Below are 21,958 nucleotides of genomic sequence, written 5' to 3' on the forward strand. Positions count from 1 at the left end.
CAAAAATATAAGAATTTGCTTTATCAGATTAAGGAACAGATCAATATTTTACCACAAACATTTTACCTAATAAAAAAATGCTTATGCTCCAGACAACCAAAGTAATGAAAAATAATTTCAAAGGTAATACAGGACATTAGAGTTCTTTCTAGGTGTTGCAACTGGCATCATGTGGAAGCTGTTGAGATGTTAATTGACACGGATCAGCAAAATGATAGTTTTATCATCAAATGCTATATTTTGGACATGGTTATTGATATAGATATCATCAAGTATAATATTTTAGCTACACACAATAATTCTAGAGAATGTGGGTCAACAGTGCTTGAATTTTTACATGTGGAATATTTTGATATTACACTCATCACCTTTACATTAAAAGTTCCCAGTTTATTTTAGTCACAATATTTTGAACTTCTTTGGATGTAAAAATTTAGTTTGCTTGGATCTTCAAGAATATGACAGTGTCTTCAAATTTGTGAATCACATAATAAATATTCAGATTGGAGTTCGTGTTTTATTTATACATTTTTTTCTTAAATCTTTTTTTTAAGGAACAATAGTCAGATTTGTATAAGTTAGTAGTGCATGAATTGGCCTTAAATTCAAATGCAGCCTTATAAAGAGCCTATGATAAATATATTAGAAAGTGCTGTAACAAGTTGATTCATGTTCAAAATGAAGTATAAGGACACTGTGAGATCTCAGCCTTAGTTTTTCCAGCTGGGCTCCTCCTAGTCAAGGGCTGAATCAATATTTCATTTAGTGAAAACTTCCTGGTGAATATTCTGTCACTTAAGAAGCTCTATTAATCATTAATGAATGAAGCACATTCCCAAAGGAAATTCCAAACTGAGTCTGTGGATTAAGTTTTAAAAAGAGATTTCTTTTAGTACATCAGTTTTGTTCATGTTATCACTGGCTAGACATGAAAGTAAGAAGCCAATTGGGAAAATCTATAACTAATCCCTTCGTTGGTATCAAGGGGTTATGTAAAGTTCATTGGAACATACTGGTTAAAGTTTGAGTTGATCCTTTCATTAACAAATCCATATTTTATAGATTACTAGATTTTAACCTCTTTAGATAAATGAATTTCTTCTTAAAATTATGAAAGCTGTATTAGAGCAACTGATCTAAGTGAAATTTGATAGGTAACATTTTCAAGTTGCTATTAGTCTAGTCCATAAAAGTTAACTTAAACATAGAAATTGTAATAGCTAAATAATTGTATATATAAATACTACCTATTCTCTTTCCATATTGATTATTTCTAATTAAATATTTTCTTTAAAACTATAAAGTATATATACTTAGTAAGTATAATAAAATGTGAATGTTTATCTTTATATACGTATTACAGTGTTATATCAATAGATTTTACAAGAAGCACATTTTATTCAATAAAATAGTGCTTATGCTTTCTACAAACAAAATAATGAAAAATAAATAAATTAAAAGGTTACTCAGGACATAGGTTTGTTTCTAGTTGTTGCAACTTGCAACATGGGAGCTGTTCGGATGGTAACTGATACCAGATCAGCAAGAGAATTCATGTCCTATTTGCCCAACACCTAATAGAAAAACCATTGCCCCCCAGAGAACTTGCTCTGAATAATGGGCACAGCTGCTATTTTTATTTGTCACTGTATGCCAACTATATAACTTGTTCTATAGAATTACTTGGGAAAATATCTCTCTAGAAACAACCCATCAGACATTTTCATTATAAATAATATCACCTGCTAAGCAGTCTTTCAGACATGATTACACTCTTCTTTTTGTATGGGAAATTTCACTCTAAGATCTGGTTCCTAGAAATGAGGACCCAAAACTTGGGGGATTAGTGCTTTAAATCTCAATGTAAGAGAAGCACAGCCCTAGAATGTGAGCTAGTGCATCTGGATGGGGACCTTGACTGCTTCTATTCCAGAAAAGGGAGTCCTTCACCAAGCTGGTAAGAGGTCTACAAACATATCTAGGTGGCCTTTTCACATATGCACACAAAATCTTTAAGTAGTTTTAATTTCTGATCACCTTATGATTTGACATTAACTAATAGTTGACATTTCCTATAATAACTTGTCCTAAGATCAGCTTCTCAGGAAACTTGGAGAATCTGATAAATACTATGGTTCCCTAGGAGTCTGAGGACTCCAATTTTAGAACTCCAGATATTGATAATTACTGCAAATCAACAATAATATAAATTTTCAATTTATAGAAAATAACATTTTCAATCACTAAAATAAAATTGAATAAATTCAGTAGAAAAATTAGAGGGGCTGAAACATGCATTTTTTCAAGCTTTTACACATTATAATGTAATTAAATTCAGTAATGTATTCCTCCAACAAATAATTTTGGGTGTCTACTAAATACAAGGCATACAAGGACTCTAAACTATAAGGATCTGTACAATAATCTGGGGTCACTTCTACTACTTAATTTTAGCCATTTTTTAATGCTTGGATTTTCATTTAATTTGACTACTTTCCCCTAATCTCTTGTCACTTTTCTACTAAAAACAAGCTTCCCCAAATACTATTTTCATTTTCATACAACTATTCAAACTTTCTCTATAGCTCCTTAAAAATAATGGCTAGCATTATCAAGTATGCTTTCTGACAGGCACTACTATAAAGTGCTGTCATTTGGTAACATATTTATTCCTCATAGAGACTGTTGGTATGCTCTGATACTCGTGTTCTTCTCTATTTTTCCCAGGGTTTTTTTGCAGTTAGTTTGGCCATGTGACTAGTTACAGTTAATACAGTATGAGAGGAGTGACCACTGCCACTTTTGAGGGCAGAGTGGTTAAATGTCAGTTGTTTTCCTAGTGGCCATTTTCCCCACCACAATCTACTACCTAAAAAAGTGAGGTTATGTTGAAGTTATGTGACACAGGGTCACAAAATGGAAGCAGCCTGAGTTTCTGAGTCTGCTTAGATTAGACAGGCCAAACTCACATCAGACATAATGTAAGCAAACAAACAAAAACCTTCTAATGTATTAAACCACATAGATTTCTGAGTTTGTTGTTGTGTGGTATAACCTATACTACCCTAATGAATAGACCTTATGAGATAGGTACTATTATTATACCCATTTTACAGACGAAGGAAGAGACATAGCAAGATTAAGTAACTTGAGCAAGGCAAACAACCAGGAAGTGGTGGAACTAGATATGCACCTGAGCAGTTTACTCACAAAGCCCTTGTATATATCCACTATGTTACAGTCCCTTTCCATGACCACAGGATAAAGGAGACATTTTATCCTCGCGTATGAAACCCTTTACAATCTGGCAGTAATACAACACATAAAACCGCAGAGTACAATGTTTAAATTCTAGGCTTCAGAACTCAAATTCCACCCCTGACACTTACTTCATAACTGGGTAAGTCACAGGGTATCTAAGCTTCAGTAAATACTCTGTAAAATGAGAATGATAATTACAGAACCTAACTTAGCTGCTGTGAAATGAAGGAATATATATATAGGTACTTAGCCCACTCTCTGACACACTGTAAGCATAAGTACTTGATTTCTTACTTCTTTCCAATGGTATTCCCACTATACCCATTTTACCTGAATAGACTGGCCTTCTAACAGAGCCTAACTTCACCTTTCACATTCCCTCCTTTTTTGGATATTTCCTCCATCAGAAGTGCTTTCTTTTCTTTTAATTTGGTTTTCCTTTTTTTTTTTTAATTTAATTTAATTTATTTAGTTTTTGGCCACATCGTGCAGCATGTGGGATTTAGTTTCCCGACAAGGGATTGAACCCATGCCCCCTGCATTGAGAGAGCAGAGTCTTAACCACTGGACCACCAGGGAAGTCCCTGATTTTCAGTCTTACCAAACTTTTGAGGTTTAACTCAAAGTTTGCCTCTTCAGAGCAGGCAGTTTTCCCTGGTCACACTAAATTAAGATAATATTTCCAAATTTCTAAAGCATATCTCTTGCCTACAATAATCATCTGACACTTACACTTTATTAGGTACTAAAATCTAAGAGTTCAGAGCACAGATTCTGGAGCTAGATTGCATGGATTTGAATCCTGGGTCTTTGACTTGCTAGCTGTGTGAAACTGGGCAGGCTACTTAGCCTTTTGGGAACTCAGTTTTCTTAAGTATAAAATGGGGACACTAGGTTGCTATTTCATCAGGCATGTTGTGAGGATTAAATGAGAACGATGAGAACGGTGTTGGGCACAAAGTCAATGCTGTTTCAGTGTTTGTTACCATTAGTTTTCATGGTTATCATTTTTGAATACATTTTCTATCCCTAACAAGATTATAAAAATGACTTGAAATCATGGGTTACATTGAATTTCCCTTATAATGTCTAACATGTTAGGACACTGGTTGCATATAGCAGGCATACACTAAATACTTGGTGACTGAATACGAACTGGTAGGCCTAGTAATAGAAAATAATAGAGTTTTGTGTGCTTACCGTGTTCTAGGAATTGTTATCAACAAGATAAGTGTATTATCCCATTCAAATCTAATGGCTATAACATAAGATAGGTACCATTTTTATCCTTATTTTACTAATGAAGATTCAGAGCCATAGAAAAGGTAAGTTACTTGCCCAGGATCACAAAACACGGGGCAGGAGGAAGATGTCCTTGTTTAAAAACACAATGATTTCCAAACTTTAGTGCACACTGAATCACACAAAGGGCTTGATAAAACACAGATTACTAGGAATCATCTGCTAGCTTCTGATTCAGTGGATCTGGACAGTGTCCAAGATTTTGCATTTCTAACAGGCTTCCAAGTGATGATGAAGCTGCTGGTCTGGGGGATACACCTTTAAGAACCACTGCACTGGGTTATACTCTTTCCTCCATGCTATACAGCTTAAATTGCTCTTAGAAACAGATGTTTCTAAACTAGAAGTTGACAGGTTCTGTTCTAAAACATGTGGAAACATACCAGGTTTCCCTAAAAAACACTGTAACATTAGAAATTTATGTGGAAACTGAGCTTTAAAGAAAAAAGAAAGAAAAATAGATTTTCTGGCAAAAAGATAATAACTCTTCTGTGATACTCAACTTATCAATGAGTAGCAAATCACACAGGTGTTTGACTTGGTGTAAAAATGCTGCTGTTTTCTTAACTAAACGTCAATTAACAAATTCAAGAAACCAATACATCTAGAAAGAGAATGTCACAGGTTTGCAGTGACCTTAGACAAGGGAGGGAACAGCGACTACTCCCTAGACTCTCTTATCTTTTTCTACAGGTGGATTAAGTCAGGTAAAGGAATTTTAAACATAATCAGATCATTGGTTCTTCTGTAAGATATCTTATATTCCTCTGAAGTACTCAGAAAAACAAGGATCTTCCTGGCTATGGCCACACATCACAGGGAAACCAAATCAGGGGAAAGAGTCAGCTGCTTCTGCCCTAGGACTGGATGTCACAACAACCTTTTTTTCAGTCATTCATTTCTCCCTGTCTATATTTTATTCATAAATTATTTTTACTACCTGGTCAAATTGATAAGACTTGCTGACTTGATCCAAACTTAAGATCCTGAAATAAATTGTCCTACCTGAATTTTAGTAAATGGTTGCCTTTCCCTACACTTAGCATGTTGCCAAACACACCTTGCTAAATTAGGCTACAAGCCCTGTCCATTTTGGCTTGTTCTGCCTTGATGTATCTATGACCTGATATGATACAAATGTCAAATGTACAATAAATCATATTAAACCATCTAACAAATGCATGCTGCTGGACATAAAAAGAGATAAGACTTCAGGCCATAAACATCACCAGTACTAGAAAATTCCAAAGTGGATATATGCAAAGTTTTTCAGTATACTGGGATTTAATTCACCTAGACCTGGTAAATGAGTCTGAGGATGTGTGAGAGAAAAACCACTTAAAGCCAAGGGAAAGAACAAGTGGGAAGCAAAAGGCAGAAAAATTACAGGAACTCACATGAGGATGGGAATAATTCTCATCAGCCAAAGTTGAAAGGATACATGTAAGAGACATTGGGCAGAATACTCAGAAAGTTGGTGCCATAGTAGTGGGGCTAACTTAGCACTAGTCTGAAGATTTCTTTGAGACTTCCCTAACAGAACTTAAAAGGAAGTTTTGAAGGTATCTCACTAATTCCAAGTAATGTAGCTGCTGCATGTGAGAAGCAAAATATATGTTATTTGAAGGAAAAAAAAACAAAATTAAGAAATCAACAAGTATAAAATTTTAAATGTCCAGACTACAACCAAAATTGACTGGGCATGCAAGAAGAAAATATGACCCAGAATCATAAAAAAATCAATAAAAATAGACCTCAAAATGATAGAGATGATGAAATTAACAGACAAGGATGTTAAAACAGCTATTATAAATATTATCCACATGTTCAAGTTGATTCAGGAAAATATGACCATGATTAGGAGAGAAATTGTAAACGTTAAAAAATAAAGGAAACGTCTCAAAATGAAAATCATAATATCTGATCTGAACTGAAAAAGTCTAGATGGGATTAACAGCAGAGTAGCTGTATAGGAAGAAAATATCAGAGAATTTGAAGACATAGCAATAACTAGTAAGACTGAAATACAGGCAGAAAAAAAGTATAATAAATATAAGAACAGAGCAATAGCGACATCTGGGATATATCAAGTGGTCTAATACTGATGAAGTTAGAGTCCTAGTAGGACAAGATAAAACAAAATATTTGCAAATTACTAGCCAACAATTTTCAAAATTTTATGGAAACTATAAATCCACTGTATCTGAGAGGTTCAGTAAATCCTAAACATGGATGGACCTAGAGATTATCATATTAAGTGAAGTAAGTCAGACAGAGAAAGACAAATATCATATGATATCACTTATATGTGGAATAAAAAAAAAATACAAATGAACTTATTTACAACACAGAAATAGACTCAGAGACATAGAAGACAAACTTATGGTTCCCAAAGAAGAAAGACAGAGGGAAGGGATAAATTAGGACTTTGGAATTAATAGATACACACTACTATGTATAAAGTAGATAAGCATAAAGGACTTACTGTATAAGAAAGGGAACTATATTCAATAACTTGTAATAACCCATAATAGAAAAAAATCTGAAAAGAATACACACACTCACACATAACTGAATCACTTTGCTGTACACCTGCAACTAACACAACATGGTAAATCAACTATACATTAATTAAAAAAAACTTAAGCCAATAAACAACAAAAAAATCCTAAGCAGAGTAAATCTATATAAAAGCAACCAAAGCACATTATAATCAAATTGCTGAAGACCACTGATGAAGGGAAAATCTTAAAAGTACTCAGAGACAGAGGAATGAAGACATGAATGTTCACAGATTTCTCATCAGAAACAGTGAAAGCCATAAGACAGTGGAGAGACATTTTTAAACAATTGGAAGAGGGGACTGACCACCCAGGGGCATAAGGTGATTTTTCAAGGTGATAAAAATGTTCAATACCTTGATTGTGGTGGTTTTTACACAATATTCATACTCATAAACTGATACTCAAAATTGATAAATTTTATTATAGGTAAATTACTTCAAAAAATGTGATTACAAAAAAAGATGAAGCTTAACTTCGGGAAAATGGTGTTAGCATAATTTCAGAGTTTCAGATTAAAGAATTTTTTTAAAAAGAAAATTCATTTTAAAAAAATTACAGAGCAGAAGCAAGAAGAATTACAATCCTGCAGCCTGTGGAACAAAAACCAGATTCACAGAAAGACAGACAAGATGAAAAGGCAGAGGGCTACATACCAGATGAAGGAACAAGATAAAACCCCAGAAAAACAACTAAATGGAGTGAAGATAGGCAACCTTCCAGAAAAAGAATTCAGAATAATGAGAGTGAAGATGATCCAGGACCTCAGAATAAGAATGCAGGCAAAAATCAAGAAGATGCAACAAATGTTTAACAAAGAACTAGAAGAATTAAAGAACAAACAAACACAGATGAACAATACAATAACTGAAATGAAAACTACACTAGAAGGAATCAATAGCAGAATAACTGAGGCAGAAGAACGGATATGTGACCTGGAAGACAAAATGATGGAATTCGCTGCTGTGGAACAGAATAAAGAAAAAAGAATGAAAAGAAATGAAGACAGCCTAAAAGACCTCTGGGAAAACATTAAATGGAACAACATTCGCATTATAGGGGTCCCAGAAGGAGAAGAGAGAGAGAAAGGACCTGAGAAAATATTAGAAGAGATTATAGTCGAAAACTTCCCTAACATGGGAAAGGAAATAGCCACCCAAGTCCAGGAAGCGCAACGAGTCCCATACAGGATAAACCCAAGGAGAAACATGCCGAGACACACAGTAATCAAATTGGTAAAAACTAAAGACAAAGAAAAATTATTTAAAGCAGCAAGGGAAAAACGACAAATAACATACAAGGGAACTCCCATAAGGTTAACAGCTGATTTCTCAGCAGAAACTCTACAAGCCAGAAGGGAGTGGCATGATATATCTAAAGTGATGAAAGGGAAGAACCTACCACCAAGATTACTCTACCCGGCAAGGATCTCATTCAGATACAACAGAGAAATCAAAAGGTTTACAGACAAGCAAAAGCTAAGAGAATTCACCACCAACAAACCAGCTCTAAAGCAAATGCTAAAGGAACTCCTCTAAGTGGGAAACACAAGAGAAGAAAAGGACTTACAAAAACAAACCCAAAACAATTAAGAAAATGGTCATAGGAACATACATATCGATAATTACCTTAAACGTGAATGGATTAAATGCTCCAACTAAAAGACACAGGCTTGCTGATACAAAAACAAGACCCATATATATGCTGTCTACAAGAGATCCACTTCAGACCTAGGGACACATACAGACTGAAAGTGAGGGGATGGAAAAAGATATTCCATGCAAATGGAAATCAAAAGTAAGCTGGAGTAGCAATACGCATGTCAGATAAAATAGATGTTAAAATAAAGAATGTTACAAGAGACAAGGAAGAAAATATATAATGATCAAGGGATCAATCCAAGAAGAAGCTATAACAATTATAAATATATATGCACCCAACATAGGAGCAACTCAATACATAAGGCAACTGCTAACAGCTATAAAAGAGGAAATTGACACTAACACAGTAATAGTGGGGGACTTTAACACCTCACTTACACCACTGGGGATATCATCCAAACAGAAAATTAATAAGGAAACAAAAGCTTTAAATGACACAATAGACCAAATAGATTTAATTGATATTTATAGGACATTCCATCTGAAAACAGCAGATTACACTTTCTTCTCAAGTGCGCACGGAACATTCTCCAGGATAGATCACATCCTGGGTCACAAATTAAGCCTCAGTATATTTGAGAAAATTGAAATCATATCAAGCATCTTTTCTGACCACAACGTTATGAGATTAGAAATCAATTACAGGGAAAAAAAAGTAAAAAACACAAACACATGGAGGCTAAACATTACGTTACTAAATAACCAAGAGATCACTGAAGAAATCAAAGCAGAAATTAAAAAATACCTAGAGACAAATTACAATGAAAACACGATGATCCAAAACCTATGGGATGAGGCAAAAGCAGTTCTAAGAGGGAAGTTTATGGCAATACAATCCTACCTCAAGAAACAACAAATATCTCAAATAAACAACCTAACCTTACACCTAAAGGAACTAGAGAAAGAAGAACAAACAAAACACAAAGTTAGTACAAGGAAAGAAATCATAAAGATCAGAGCAGAAATAAATGAAATAGAAACAAAGAAGACAATAGCAAAAATCAATAAAACTAAAAGCTGGTTCTTTGAGAAGATAAACAAAATTGATAAACCATTAGCCAGATTCATCAAGAAAAAGAGGGAGAGGACTCAAATCAATAAAATTAGAAATGAAAAAGGAGAAGTTACAACAGACACCACAGAAATACAAAGCATCCTAAGAGACTACTACAAGTTCCTCTATGCCAATAAAATGGAAACCTGGAAGAAATGGACAAATTCTTAGAAAGGTATAACCTTCCAAGACTGAAGAAGGAAGAAATAGAAAATATGAACAGACTAATCACAAGTAATGAAATTGAAACTGTGATTAAAAATCTTCCAACAAACAAAAGTCCAGGACCACATGGCTTCACAGGTGAACTCTATCAAACATTTAGAGAAGAGCTAACACCCATCCTTCTCAAACTCTTCCAAAAAACTGCAGAGGAAGGAACACTCCCAAATTCATTCTATGAGGCCACCATCAGCCTGATACCAAAACCAGACAAAGATACTACAAAAAAAGAAAATTACAGAACAATATCACTGATGAATATACATGTAAAACTGAAAAAAAAAACAATCCAGAATCCAACAACACATTAAAAGGATCATACACCATGATCAAGTGGGATTTATCTCAGGGATGTAAGGATGCTTCAGTATACGCAAATCAATCAAAGTGATACACCATATTAACAAACTGAAGAAGAAAAACCATATGATCATCTCAATAGATGCAGAAAAAGCTTTTGACAAAATTCAACACCCATTTATGATAAAAACTCTCCAGAAAGTGGGTATAGAGGGAACCTACCTCAACATAATAAAGGCCATATACGACAAACCCACAGCAAACATCATTCTCAATGGTGAAAAACTGAAAGCATTTCCTCTAAGATCAGGAACAAGACAAGGATGTCCATTCTCACCACTATTATTCAACATAGGTTTGGAAGTCCTAGCCACAGCAATCAAAGAAGAAAAAGAAATAAAAGGAATACAAATTGGAAAAGAAGAAGTAAAACTGTCACTGTTTAGATGACATGATACTATACATAGAGAATCCTAAAGATGTCACTAGAAAACTACTAGAGTTAATCAATGAATTTGGTAAAGTAGCAGGATACAAAATTAATGCACAGAAATCTCTTGCATTCCTATACACTAATGATGAAAAATCTGAAAGAGAAATTAAGGAAACACTCCCATTTACCACTGCAACAAAAAGAATAAAATACCTAGGAATAAACCTACCTAGGGAGACAAAAGACCTGTATGCAGAAAACTATAAGACACTGATGAATGAAATTAAAGATGATACAAACAGATGGAGAGATATACCATGTTCTTGGATTGGAAGAATCAATACTGTGAAAATGACTATACTACCCAAAGGAATCTACAGACTCAATGCAATGCCTACCAAATTACCAATGGCATTTTTTACAGAATTAGAACAAAAAAATCTTAAAATTTGTATGGAGACACAAAAGACCCCGAAGAGCCAAAGCAGTCTTGAGGGAGAAAAAGGGAGCTGGAGGAATCAGACTTCCTGACTTCACACTAAACTACAAAGCTACAGTAATCAAGACAATATGGTACTGGCACAAAAACAGAAATATAGATCAATGGAATAGCATAGAAAGCCCAGATATAAACCCACGCACCTATGGTCAACTAATCTATGACAAAGAAGGCAAGGATATACAATGGAGAAAAGACAGTCTCTTCAATAAGTGGTGCTGGGAAAACTGGACAGCTACATGGAAAAGAATGGAATTAGAACAATCCTTAACACCATACACAAAAATAAACTCAAAATGGATTACAGACCTAAATGTAAGTCTGGACACTATAAAATTCTTAGAGGAAATCTTCAGAAGAACACTCTTTGACATAAATCACAGCAAGATCTTTTTTGATCCACCTCCTAGATTAATGGAAATAAAAACAAAAATAAACAAATGGGACCTAATGAAACGTAAAAGCTTTTGCACAGCAAAGGAAACCATAAACAAGACGAAAAGACAACCCTCAGCATGGGAGAAAATATTTGCAAACGAATCAACAGACAAAGGATTAATCTCCAAAATATATAAACGGCTCATGCAGCTCGATATTAAAAAAACAAACAACCCAATCCAAAAATGGGCAGAAGACCTAAATAGACATTTCTCCAAAGAAGACATACAGATGGCCAAGAAGCACATGAAAAGCTGCTCAACATCACTAATTATTAGAGAAATGCAAATCAAAACTACAATGAGGAATCACCTCACACCAGTTCGAATGGGGATCATCAGAAAATCTACAAACAACAAATGCTGGAGACGGTGTGGAGAAAAGGGAACCCTCTTGCACTGTTGTTGGGAATGTAAATTGATACAGACACTAGGGAGAACAGTATGGAGGTTCCTTAAAAAACTTAAAATAGAATTACCATATGACCCAGCAATCCCACTACTGGGCGTATACCCAGAGAAAACCATAATTCAAAAAGACACATGCACCCCTATGTTCATTGCAGCACTATTTATAATAGCCAGGACATGGAAACAACCTAAATGCCCATCGACAGATGAATGGATAAAGAAGATGTGGTACATATATACGATGGAGTATTACTCAGCCATAAAAAGGAATGAAATTGAGTCATTTGTGGAGACGTGGATGGATCTAGAGACTGTCATACAGAGTGAAGTAAGTCAGAAAGAGAAAAACAAGTATCGTATATTAACACATGTATGTAGAACCTAGAAAAATGGTACAGATGAACCGGTTTGCAGGGTAGGAATGGAGACACAGATGCAGAGAACAAACGTATGGACACCTAGAGGGGGAAGTGGTGGGGGGGCGGGGGTGGTGGTGTGATGAATTGGGAGATTGGGATTGACATGTATACACTGATGTGTATAAAATTGATGACTAATAAGAACCTGCTGTAGAAAAAAATAAATAAAATTAAAGTAAAAAGAAAAACAATCAAGGGACTTCCCTGGTGGCTCAGTGGATAAGAATCCACCTGCCAATGCAAGCAAGGGACATGGGTTCAACCCCTGGTCCAGGAAGATCCCACATGCCATGGAGCAACTAAGCCAATGTACCATAACTACTGAATCCTGCGCACGTACAGCTCGTGCTCCGCAACAAGAGAAGCCACTGCAAGGAGAAGCCTGCACACTGCAACAAAGAGTAGTCCCCACTTGGCGCAACTAGAGAAAGCCCACATGCAGCAATGAAGACCCAACGCAGCCAAAAATAAATAAAATTAAATCTTTTTTTAAAAAGTTTAAAAAAAATCACAATTTTTTTTTCATTTACATCTAGGTACTGCAATATTCCAAATAGAGGCACGAATTCACATATACTTATAATACATACATTAACAGACACCAACCTTCTCTTTCAAGAAAATAAAACAAAATCAAATTACTGGCAGAAAGGAAATAACTTTTAATAGCAAGCTATGGGATTTAGATGACTCAAAAAGTAATTCCCACCAAATGTCTTTACTATAAACACAAAACCTAAATTGACATCATACTAAAAGTGCCACATAATCCATGGTATCGATCAAAATTATCATTTCAAATTTGCATTAGTCCATACATGTACAAAAATTATTTTAGGTAGACGATATGTTTTAAACTATTTTTACAAAACTGTTTTGTTTTGAATAACTTTTAAATTATTTTTTACTAACTTGTCCCAAGTATTTAGTATACACAGAACAATTTTCATCAAACTGTGTTCTCTGCAACTATAATAAAGTATGTACATAGGGTGCAACATTGTTTCTTTACCTCCAGTTTATTTCTTGAAGAAGTGGGTTTCCAGTGAGAGACAATTCATGGAGAGAAAAGCATGCAGCAAACCACCTTAGGGCACTTGTAAGATCTATAGAAAATAAACAATAAAAATTATTATGAAAGTTATCACAGATAAAGAAAAATAATCATAAATCAATGACCATTTTATTTATGGGTTAGCTATTAAAGAAAGGCAACAAAAAATATTTATTTTGCAGAATATGATATGCTTTTAAAAGGAGACCATATTAAGAACCTAGACTCTGCTGTCAAAATACATATTTCTAGGGGTCTGGGCAAGATGGCGGAAGAGTAAGACGCGGAGATCACCTTCCTTCCCACAGATACATTAGAAATACATCTACACGTGGAACTGCTCCTACAGAACACCCACTGAACGCTGGCAGAAGACGTCAGACCTCCCAAAAGGCAAAAAACTCCCCATGTACTTGGGTAGGGCAAAAGAAAAAAGAAATAACAGAGACAAAAGAATAGGGACGGGACCTGCACCAGTGGGAGGGAGCTGTGAAGGAGGAAAGGTTTCCACATACTAGGAAGTCCCTTCGCGGGCGGAGACTGCAGGTGGCAGAGGGGGGAAGCTTCGGAGCCATGGAGGAGAGCGCAGCCACAGGGGTGCGGAGGGCAAAGCAGAGAGATTCCAGAACAGCGGCTCGGTGCCAGGGCAGCACTCACCAGCCCGAGAGGCTTGTCTGCTCACCCGCCAGGGCGGGCGGGGGCTGCAAGCTGAGGCTCAGGCTTCGGTCGCATCGCAGGGAGAGGACTGGGGTTGGCTGTGTGAACACAGACTGAAGGGGTTAGTGCGCCACAGCTGGCAGGGAGGGAGTCCGGGAAAAGGTCTGGAGCTGCTGAACAGGCAAGAGACTTTTTCTTGCCTCTTTGTTTCGCAGTGCGCAAGGAGAGGGGATTCAGAGCGCCGTCTAAACGAGTTCCAGAGACGAGCGCGAGCAGCGGCTATCAGCCTGGACCCCAGAGACGGGCATGAGATGCTAAGGCTGCTGCTGCCACCACCAAGAAGCCTGTGTGTGAGCACAGGTCACTCTCCACACTGCCCCTCCTGGAAGCCTGTGCAGCCCGCCACTGCCAGGCTCCCGTGATCCAGGGACAACTTCCCCGGGAGAACACACGGCGCGCCTCAGGCTGCTGCAATGTCACGCCGGCCTCTGCCGCCGCAGGCTCACCCCACATCCGTACCCTTCCTCTCCCCCGCCTGAGTGAGCCAGAGCCCCCGCTTCAGCTGCTCCTTTAACCCCATCCTGTGTGAGCGAAGAACAGACGCCCTCAGGCGACCTACACGCAGAGGCGGGTCCAAATCCAAAGCTGAACCCTGGGAGCTGTATGAACAAAGAAGAGAAAGGGAAATATCTCCCAGCAGCCTCAGACGCAGCGGATTAAAGCTCCACAAACAACTTGATGTACCTGCATCTGTTGAATACCTGAATAGACAACGAATCATCCCAAATTCAGGAGGTGGACTTTGGAAGCAGGATATATTAATTTTTCCCCTTTTCCTTTCTTTGTGAGTGTATATGTGTATGCTTCTGGGTGAGATTTTGTCTGTATAGCTTTGCTTTCACCATTTGTCCTAGGGTTCGGTCCGTCCATTTTTTTTGTTGTTTGTTTGTTTGTTTCTTTACTTAAAAACCTTTTTTATTAATAAATTTTTTCCTTACTTTTTATTTAAAAAAATTTTTTTCTTAGTAAGTTTTTTACTTTTTATTTTAAAAAAATTAAAAAATTTTTTTCTTAATAAATTTTTTTCTTAATTTGTTTCTTATTTTTATTATAAAAATTAAATTTATTTTTAAAAATTAAAAAAAATTTCTTAAATTTTTCTTAATAATTTTTTTCTTATTTTTTATTATAATTGTTTTATTTTATTTTATTTTATTTTATCCTCTTTCTTTCTACTTTTTCTCCCTTTTATTCTGAGCCGAATGGATGAAAGGCTCTTGGTGCTCCAGCCAGGCATCAGGGCTGTGCCTCTGAGGTGGGAGAGCCAACTTCAGAACACTGGTCCACAAGAGACCTCCCAGCTCCACGTAATACCAAACGGCAAAAATCTCCCAGAGATCTCCATCTCAACATCAAGACCCAGCTTCACCCAACGACCAGCAAGCTACAGTGCTGGACACCCTATGCCAAACAACTAGCTAGACAGGAACACAACCCCATCCATTAGCAGAGAGGCTGCCTAAAATCATAATAAGGCCACAGACACACCAAAATACACCACCAGACGTGGACGTGCCCATCAGAAAGACAAGATCCAGCCTCATCCACCAGAACAGAGGCACTAATTCCCTCCACCAGGAAGCCTACACAACCCACTGAACCAAACTTAGCCACTGGGGACAGATACCAAAAACAACGGGAACTACAAACCTGCAGTCTGTGAAAAGGAGACCCCAAACACAGTAAGATAAGCAAAATGAGAACACAGAAAAACACACAGCAGATGAAGGAGCAGGGTCAAAACACACCAGACCTAACAAATGAAGAGGAAATAGGCAGTCTACCTGAAAAAGAGTTCAGAATAATGATAGTAAAGATGATCCAAAATCTTGGAAATAGAATAGAAAAAAATGCAAGAAACATTTAAGAAGGACGTAGAAGAACTAAAGAGGAACCAAGCAATGATGAAAAACACAATAAATGAAATTAAAAATACTCTAGAAGGGATCAATAGCAGAATAACTGAGGCAGAAGAACGAATAAGTGACCTAGAAGATAAAATGGTGGCAATAACTACTGCAGAGCAGAATAAAGAAAAAAGAATGAAAAGAACTGAGGACAGTCTCAGAGACCTCTGGGACAACATTAAACGCACCAACATTCGAATTATAGGGGTCCCAGAAGAAGAAGAGAAAAAGAAAGGGACTGAGAAAATATTTGAAGAGATTATAGTTGAAAACTTCCCTAATATGGGAAAGGAAATAGTTAATCAAGTCCTGGAAGCACAGAGAGTCCCATACTGGATAAATCCAAGGAGAAACACGCCAAGACACATATTAATCAAACTATCAAAAATTAAATATAAAGAAAACATATTAAAAGCAGCAAGGGAGAAACAACAAATAACACACAAGGGAATCCCCATAAGGTTAACAGCTGATCTTTCAGCAGAAACTCTGCAAGCCAGAAGGGAGTGGCAGGATATACTTAAAGTGATGAAGGAGAAAAACCTACAACCAAGATTACTCTACCCAGCAAGGATCTCATTCAGATTTGATGGAGAAATTAAAACCTTTACAGACAAGCAAAAGCTGAGAGAGTTCAGCACCACCAAACCAGCTTTACAACAAATGCTAAAGGAACTTCTCTAGGCAAGAAACACAAGAGAAGGAAAACACCTACAATAACAAACCCAAAACATTTAAGAAAATGGGAATAGGAATATACATATCGATAATTACCTTAAATGTAAATGGATTAAATGCTCCCACCAAAAGACACAGACTGGCTGAATGGATACAAAAACAAGACCCATATATATGCTGTCTACAAGAGACCCACTTCAGACCTAGGGACACATACAGACTGAAAGTGAGGGGATGGAAAAAGATATTCCATGCAAATGGAAATCAAAAGAAAGCTGGAGTAGCAATTCTCATATCAGACAAAATAGACTTTAAAATAAAGACTATTACAAGAGACAAAGAAGGACACTATATAATGATCAAGGGATCGATCCAAGAAGAAGGTATAACAATTGTAAATATTTATGCACCCAACATAGGAGCACCTAAATACATAAGGCAAATACTAACAGCCATAAAAGGGGAAATCAACAGTAACACAATCATAGTAGGGGACTTTAACACCCCACTTTCACCAATGGACAGATCATCCAAAATGAAAATAAATAAGGAAACACAAGCTTTAAATGATACATTAAACAAGATGGACTTAATTGATATTTATAGGACTTTCCACCCAAAAACAACAGAATACACATTTTTCTCAAGTGCTCATGGAACATTCTCCAGGATAGATCATATCTTGGGTCACAAATCAAGCCTTGGTAAATTTAAGAAAATTGAAATCGTATCAAGTATCTTTTCCAACCACAACGCTATGAGACTAGATATCAATTACAGGAAAAGATCTGTAAAAAATACAAACACATGGAGGCTACACAATATGCTACTTAATAACGAAGTGATAACTGAAGAAATCAAAGGGGAAATCAAAAAATACCTAGAAACAAATGACAATGGAGACACGATGACCCAAAACCTATGGGATACAGCAAAAGCAGTTCTAACAGGGAAGTGTATAGCAATACAAGTCTACATCAAGAAACAGGAAACAGGGGCTTCCCTGGTGGCGCAGTGGTTGGGAATCTGCCTGCCAATGAAGGGGACACGGGTTCGAGCCCTGGTCTGGGAAGATCCCACATGCCGTGGAGCAACTAAGCCCGTGAGCCACAACTACTGAGCCTGCGCATCTGGAGCCTGTGCTCCGCAACAAGAGAGGCCGCGACAGAGAGAGGCCCGCGCACCGCGATGAAGAGTGGCCCCCGCTCGCCGCAACTGGAGAAAGCCCTCGCACAGAAACGAAGACCCAACACAGCCATAAATAAATAAATAAATATAAATAAATTAATTAAAGAAAAAAAAAAAAAAAAAAGAAACAGGAAACATCTCGAATAAACAACCTAACCTTGCACCTAAAGCAATTAGAGAAAGAAGAACAAAAAAACCCCAAAGCTAGCAGAAGGAAAGAAATCATAAAGACCAGATCACAAATAAATGTAAAAGAAATGAAGGAGACAATAGCAAAGATCAATAAAACTAAAAAACTAAAAGCTGGTTCTTTGAGAAGATAAACAAAATTGATAAACCATTAGCCAGACTCATCAAGAGGAAAAGGGAGAAGACTCAAATCAATAGAATTAGAAATGAAAAAGGAGAAGTAACTATTGACACTGCAGAAATATAAACGATCATGAGAGATTACTACAAGCAACTCTATGCCAATAAAATGGACAACCTGGAAGAAATGGACAAATTCTTAGAAATGCACAACCTGCTGAGAATGAACCAGGAAGAAATAGAAAATATGAACAGACCAATCACAAGCACTGAAATTGACACTGTGATTAAAAATCTTCCAACAAACAAAAGCTCAGGACCAGATGGCTTCACAGGCGAATTCTATCAAACATTTAGAGAAGAGCTAACACCTATCCTTCTCAAACTCTTCCAAAATATTGCAGAGGGAGGAACACTCCCCAACTCATTCTACGAGGCCACCATCACCCTGATACCAAAACCAGACAAAGATGTCACAAAGAAAGAAAACTACAGGCCAATATCACTGATGAACATAGATGCAAAAATCCTCAACAAAATATTAGCAAACAGAATCCAACAGCGCATTAAAATGATCATACACCATGATCAAGTGGGGTTTATTCCAGGAATGCAAGGATTCTTCAATATATGCAAATCAATCAACGTGATACATCATATTAACAAACTGAAGGAGAAAAACCATATAATCATCTCAATAGATGCAGAGAAAGCTTGCGACAAAATTCAACACCCATTTATGATAAAAGCCCTGCAGAAAGTAGGCATAGAGGGAACTTTCCTCAACATAATAAAAGCCATGTATGACAAACCCACAGCCAACATTGTCCTCAATGGTGAAAAACTGAAACCATTTCCACTAAGATCAGGAACAAGACAAGGTTGCCCACTCTCACCACTATTATTCAACATAGTTTTGGAAGTGTTAGCCACAGCAATCAGAGAAGAAAAAGAAATAAAAGGAATCTAAATCGGAAAAGAAGAAGTAAAGCTGTCACTGTTTGCAGATGACATGATACTGTACATAGAGAATCCTAAAGATGCCACCAGAAAACTACTAGAGCTAATTAATGAATTTGGTAAAGTAGCAGGACACAAAATTAATGCACAGAAGTCTCTTTCATTCCTATACACTAATGATGAAAAATCTGAAAGTGAAATTAAGTAAACACTCCCGTTTACCATTGCAACAAAAAGAATAAAACATCTAGGAATAAACCTACCTAAGGAGACAAAAGACCTGTATGCAGAAAATTATAAGACACTGATGAAAGAAATTAAAGATGATACAAATAGATGGAGAGATATACCATGTTCTTGGGTTGAAAGAATCAACATTGTGAAAATGACTCTACTACCCAAAGCGATCTACAGATTCAATGCAATCCCTATCAAACTACCACTGGCATTTTTCACAGAACTAGAACAAAAAATTTCACAATTTGTATGGAAACACAAAAGACCCCGAAGAGCCAAAGCAATCTTGAGAACGAAAAATGGAGCTGGAGGAATCAGGCTCCCTGACTTCAGACTATATTACAAAGCTACAGTAATCAAGACAGTTTGGTACTGGCACAAAAACAGAAACATAGATCAATGGAACAGGATAGAAAGCCCAGAGATAAACCCACACACATATGGTCACCTTATCTTTGATAAAGGAGGCAAGCATATACAGTGGAGAAAAGACAGCCTCTTCAATAAGTGGTGCTGGGAAAACTGGACAGGTACATGTAAAAGTATGAAATTAGAACACTCCCTAACACCATACACAAAAATAAACTCAAAATGGATTAAAGACCTAAATGTAAGGCCACACATTATCAAACTCTTAGAGGAAAACATACGCAGAACACTCTATGACATAAATCACAGCAAGATCCTTTTTGACCCAACTCCTAGAGAAATGGAAATAAAAACAAAAATAAACAAATGGGACCTAATGAAACTTAAAAGCTTTTGCACAGCAAAGGAAACCATAAACAAGACCAAAAGACAACCCTCAGAATGGGAGAAAATATTTGCAAATGAAGCAACTGACAAAGGATTAATCTCCAAGATTTACAAGCAGCTCATGCAGCTCAATAACAAAAAAACAAAATCCAACCCAAAAATGGGCAGAAGACCTAAATAGACATTTCTCCAAAGAAGATATACAGATTGCCAACAGACGCATGAAAGAATGCTCAACATCATTAATCATTAGAGAAATGCAAATCAAAACTACAATGAGATATCATCTCACACCGGTCAGAATGGCCATCATCAAAAAATCTAGAAACAATAAATGCTGGAGAGGGTGTGGAGAAAAGGGAACACTCTTCCAGTGTTGGTTGGGATGTAAATTGATACAGCCACTATGGAGAACAGTATGGAGGTTCCTTAAAAAATAAAAATAGAAGTACCATATGACCCAGCAATCCCACTACTGGGCATATACCCTGAGAAAACCATAATTCCAAAAGAGTCATGTACCAAAATGTTCATTGCAGCTCTATTTACAATAGCCAGGACATGGAAGCAACCTAAGTGTCCATCGATAGATGAATGGATAAAGAAGATGTGGCACATATATACAATGGAATATTACTCAGCCATAGAAAGAAATGAAATTGAGTTATTTGTAGTGAGGTGGATGGAGTTAGAGTCTGTCATACAGAATGAAGTAAATCAAAAAGAGAAAAACAAATACAGTATGCTAACACATATATATATGGAATCTAAGGAAAAAAAAAAAGGCCATGAAGAACCTAGTGGCAAGACGGGAATAAAGACACAGACCTACTAGAGAATGGACTTGAGGATATGGGGAGGGGGAGGGGTAAGATGTGACAGGGTGAGAGAGTGGCATGGACATATATACACTACCAAATGTAAAATAGATAGCTAGTGGGAAGCAGCCGCATAGCACAGGGAGATCAGCTCGGTGCTTTGTGACCCCCTAGAGGGGTGGGATAGGGAGGGTGGGAAGGAGGGAGACGCAAGAGGGAAGAGATATGGGAAGATATGTATATGTATAACTGATTCACTTTGTTATAAAGCAGAAACTAACACACCATTGTAAAGCAATTATACTCCAATAAAGATGTTAAAAAAAAACATATTTCTACCATTTAGCCACTGTGTGAATTTATGCAAATCATACAACTGCTTGATGATTCAGGTTCATTTCTATCTCATAGGGTGAGGATTAAATGAGATAATGTATGTAAAGGGCTTAGAGCAGTTTGTCCCAGATTGTAAATACAAAATCTAAAAAAGTAAAATCAAAAGTAATAGGATAGTGGTAAAATTGATCGTATGCCTAAACAGAATTATATTTATACTTTCAAAAGTAAAAATAGTAGGTCAATCTAGGATACATTAAGAGTAATTTATACCAGAATTACTCTCCCACAGAAAACAATCATAAAACTGAGCAATAAACATGAAGCACCTGTTTTTAAGCCTCACTCAGAGAAAAGGGAAACACACATGGTGAGCTGACAATCACAATGGTTTTCTGCCTAAATGCATTTTACCTTAGAGCAAGAAAGTGGAAACCA

At 36.6% G+C, this 21,958-nt stretch overlaps 1 protein-coding gene across 1 annotated transcript in view; it reads right to left on the minus strand.

Moving 5' to 3' along the window:
• LRRIQ1 (leucine rich repeats and IQ motif containing 1) overlaps nucleotides 1-21,958 on the minus strand; it is a 184,738-nt gene that overhangs the window by 108,888 nt on the left and 53,892 nt on the right. Inside the window, exon 13 of the mRNA XM_007165929.3 lies at nucleotides 13,573-13,666. Coding sequence (XP_007165991.3) covers nucleotides 13,573-13,666 — 94 coding nt within the window. The remainder of the gene's footprint in view (nucleotides 1-13,572; nucleotides 13,667-21,958) is intronic.

The sequence above is a fragment of the Balaenoptera acutorostrata genome, chromosome 11, assembly GCF_949987535.1.
Source record: "Balaenoptera acutorostrata chromosome 11, mBalAcu1.1, whole genome shotgun sequence".
NCBI lineage: Eukaryota > Metazoa > Chordata > Mammalia > Artiodactyla > Balaenopteridae > Balaenoptera > Balaenoptera acutorostrata.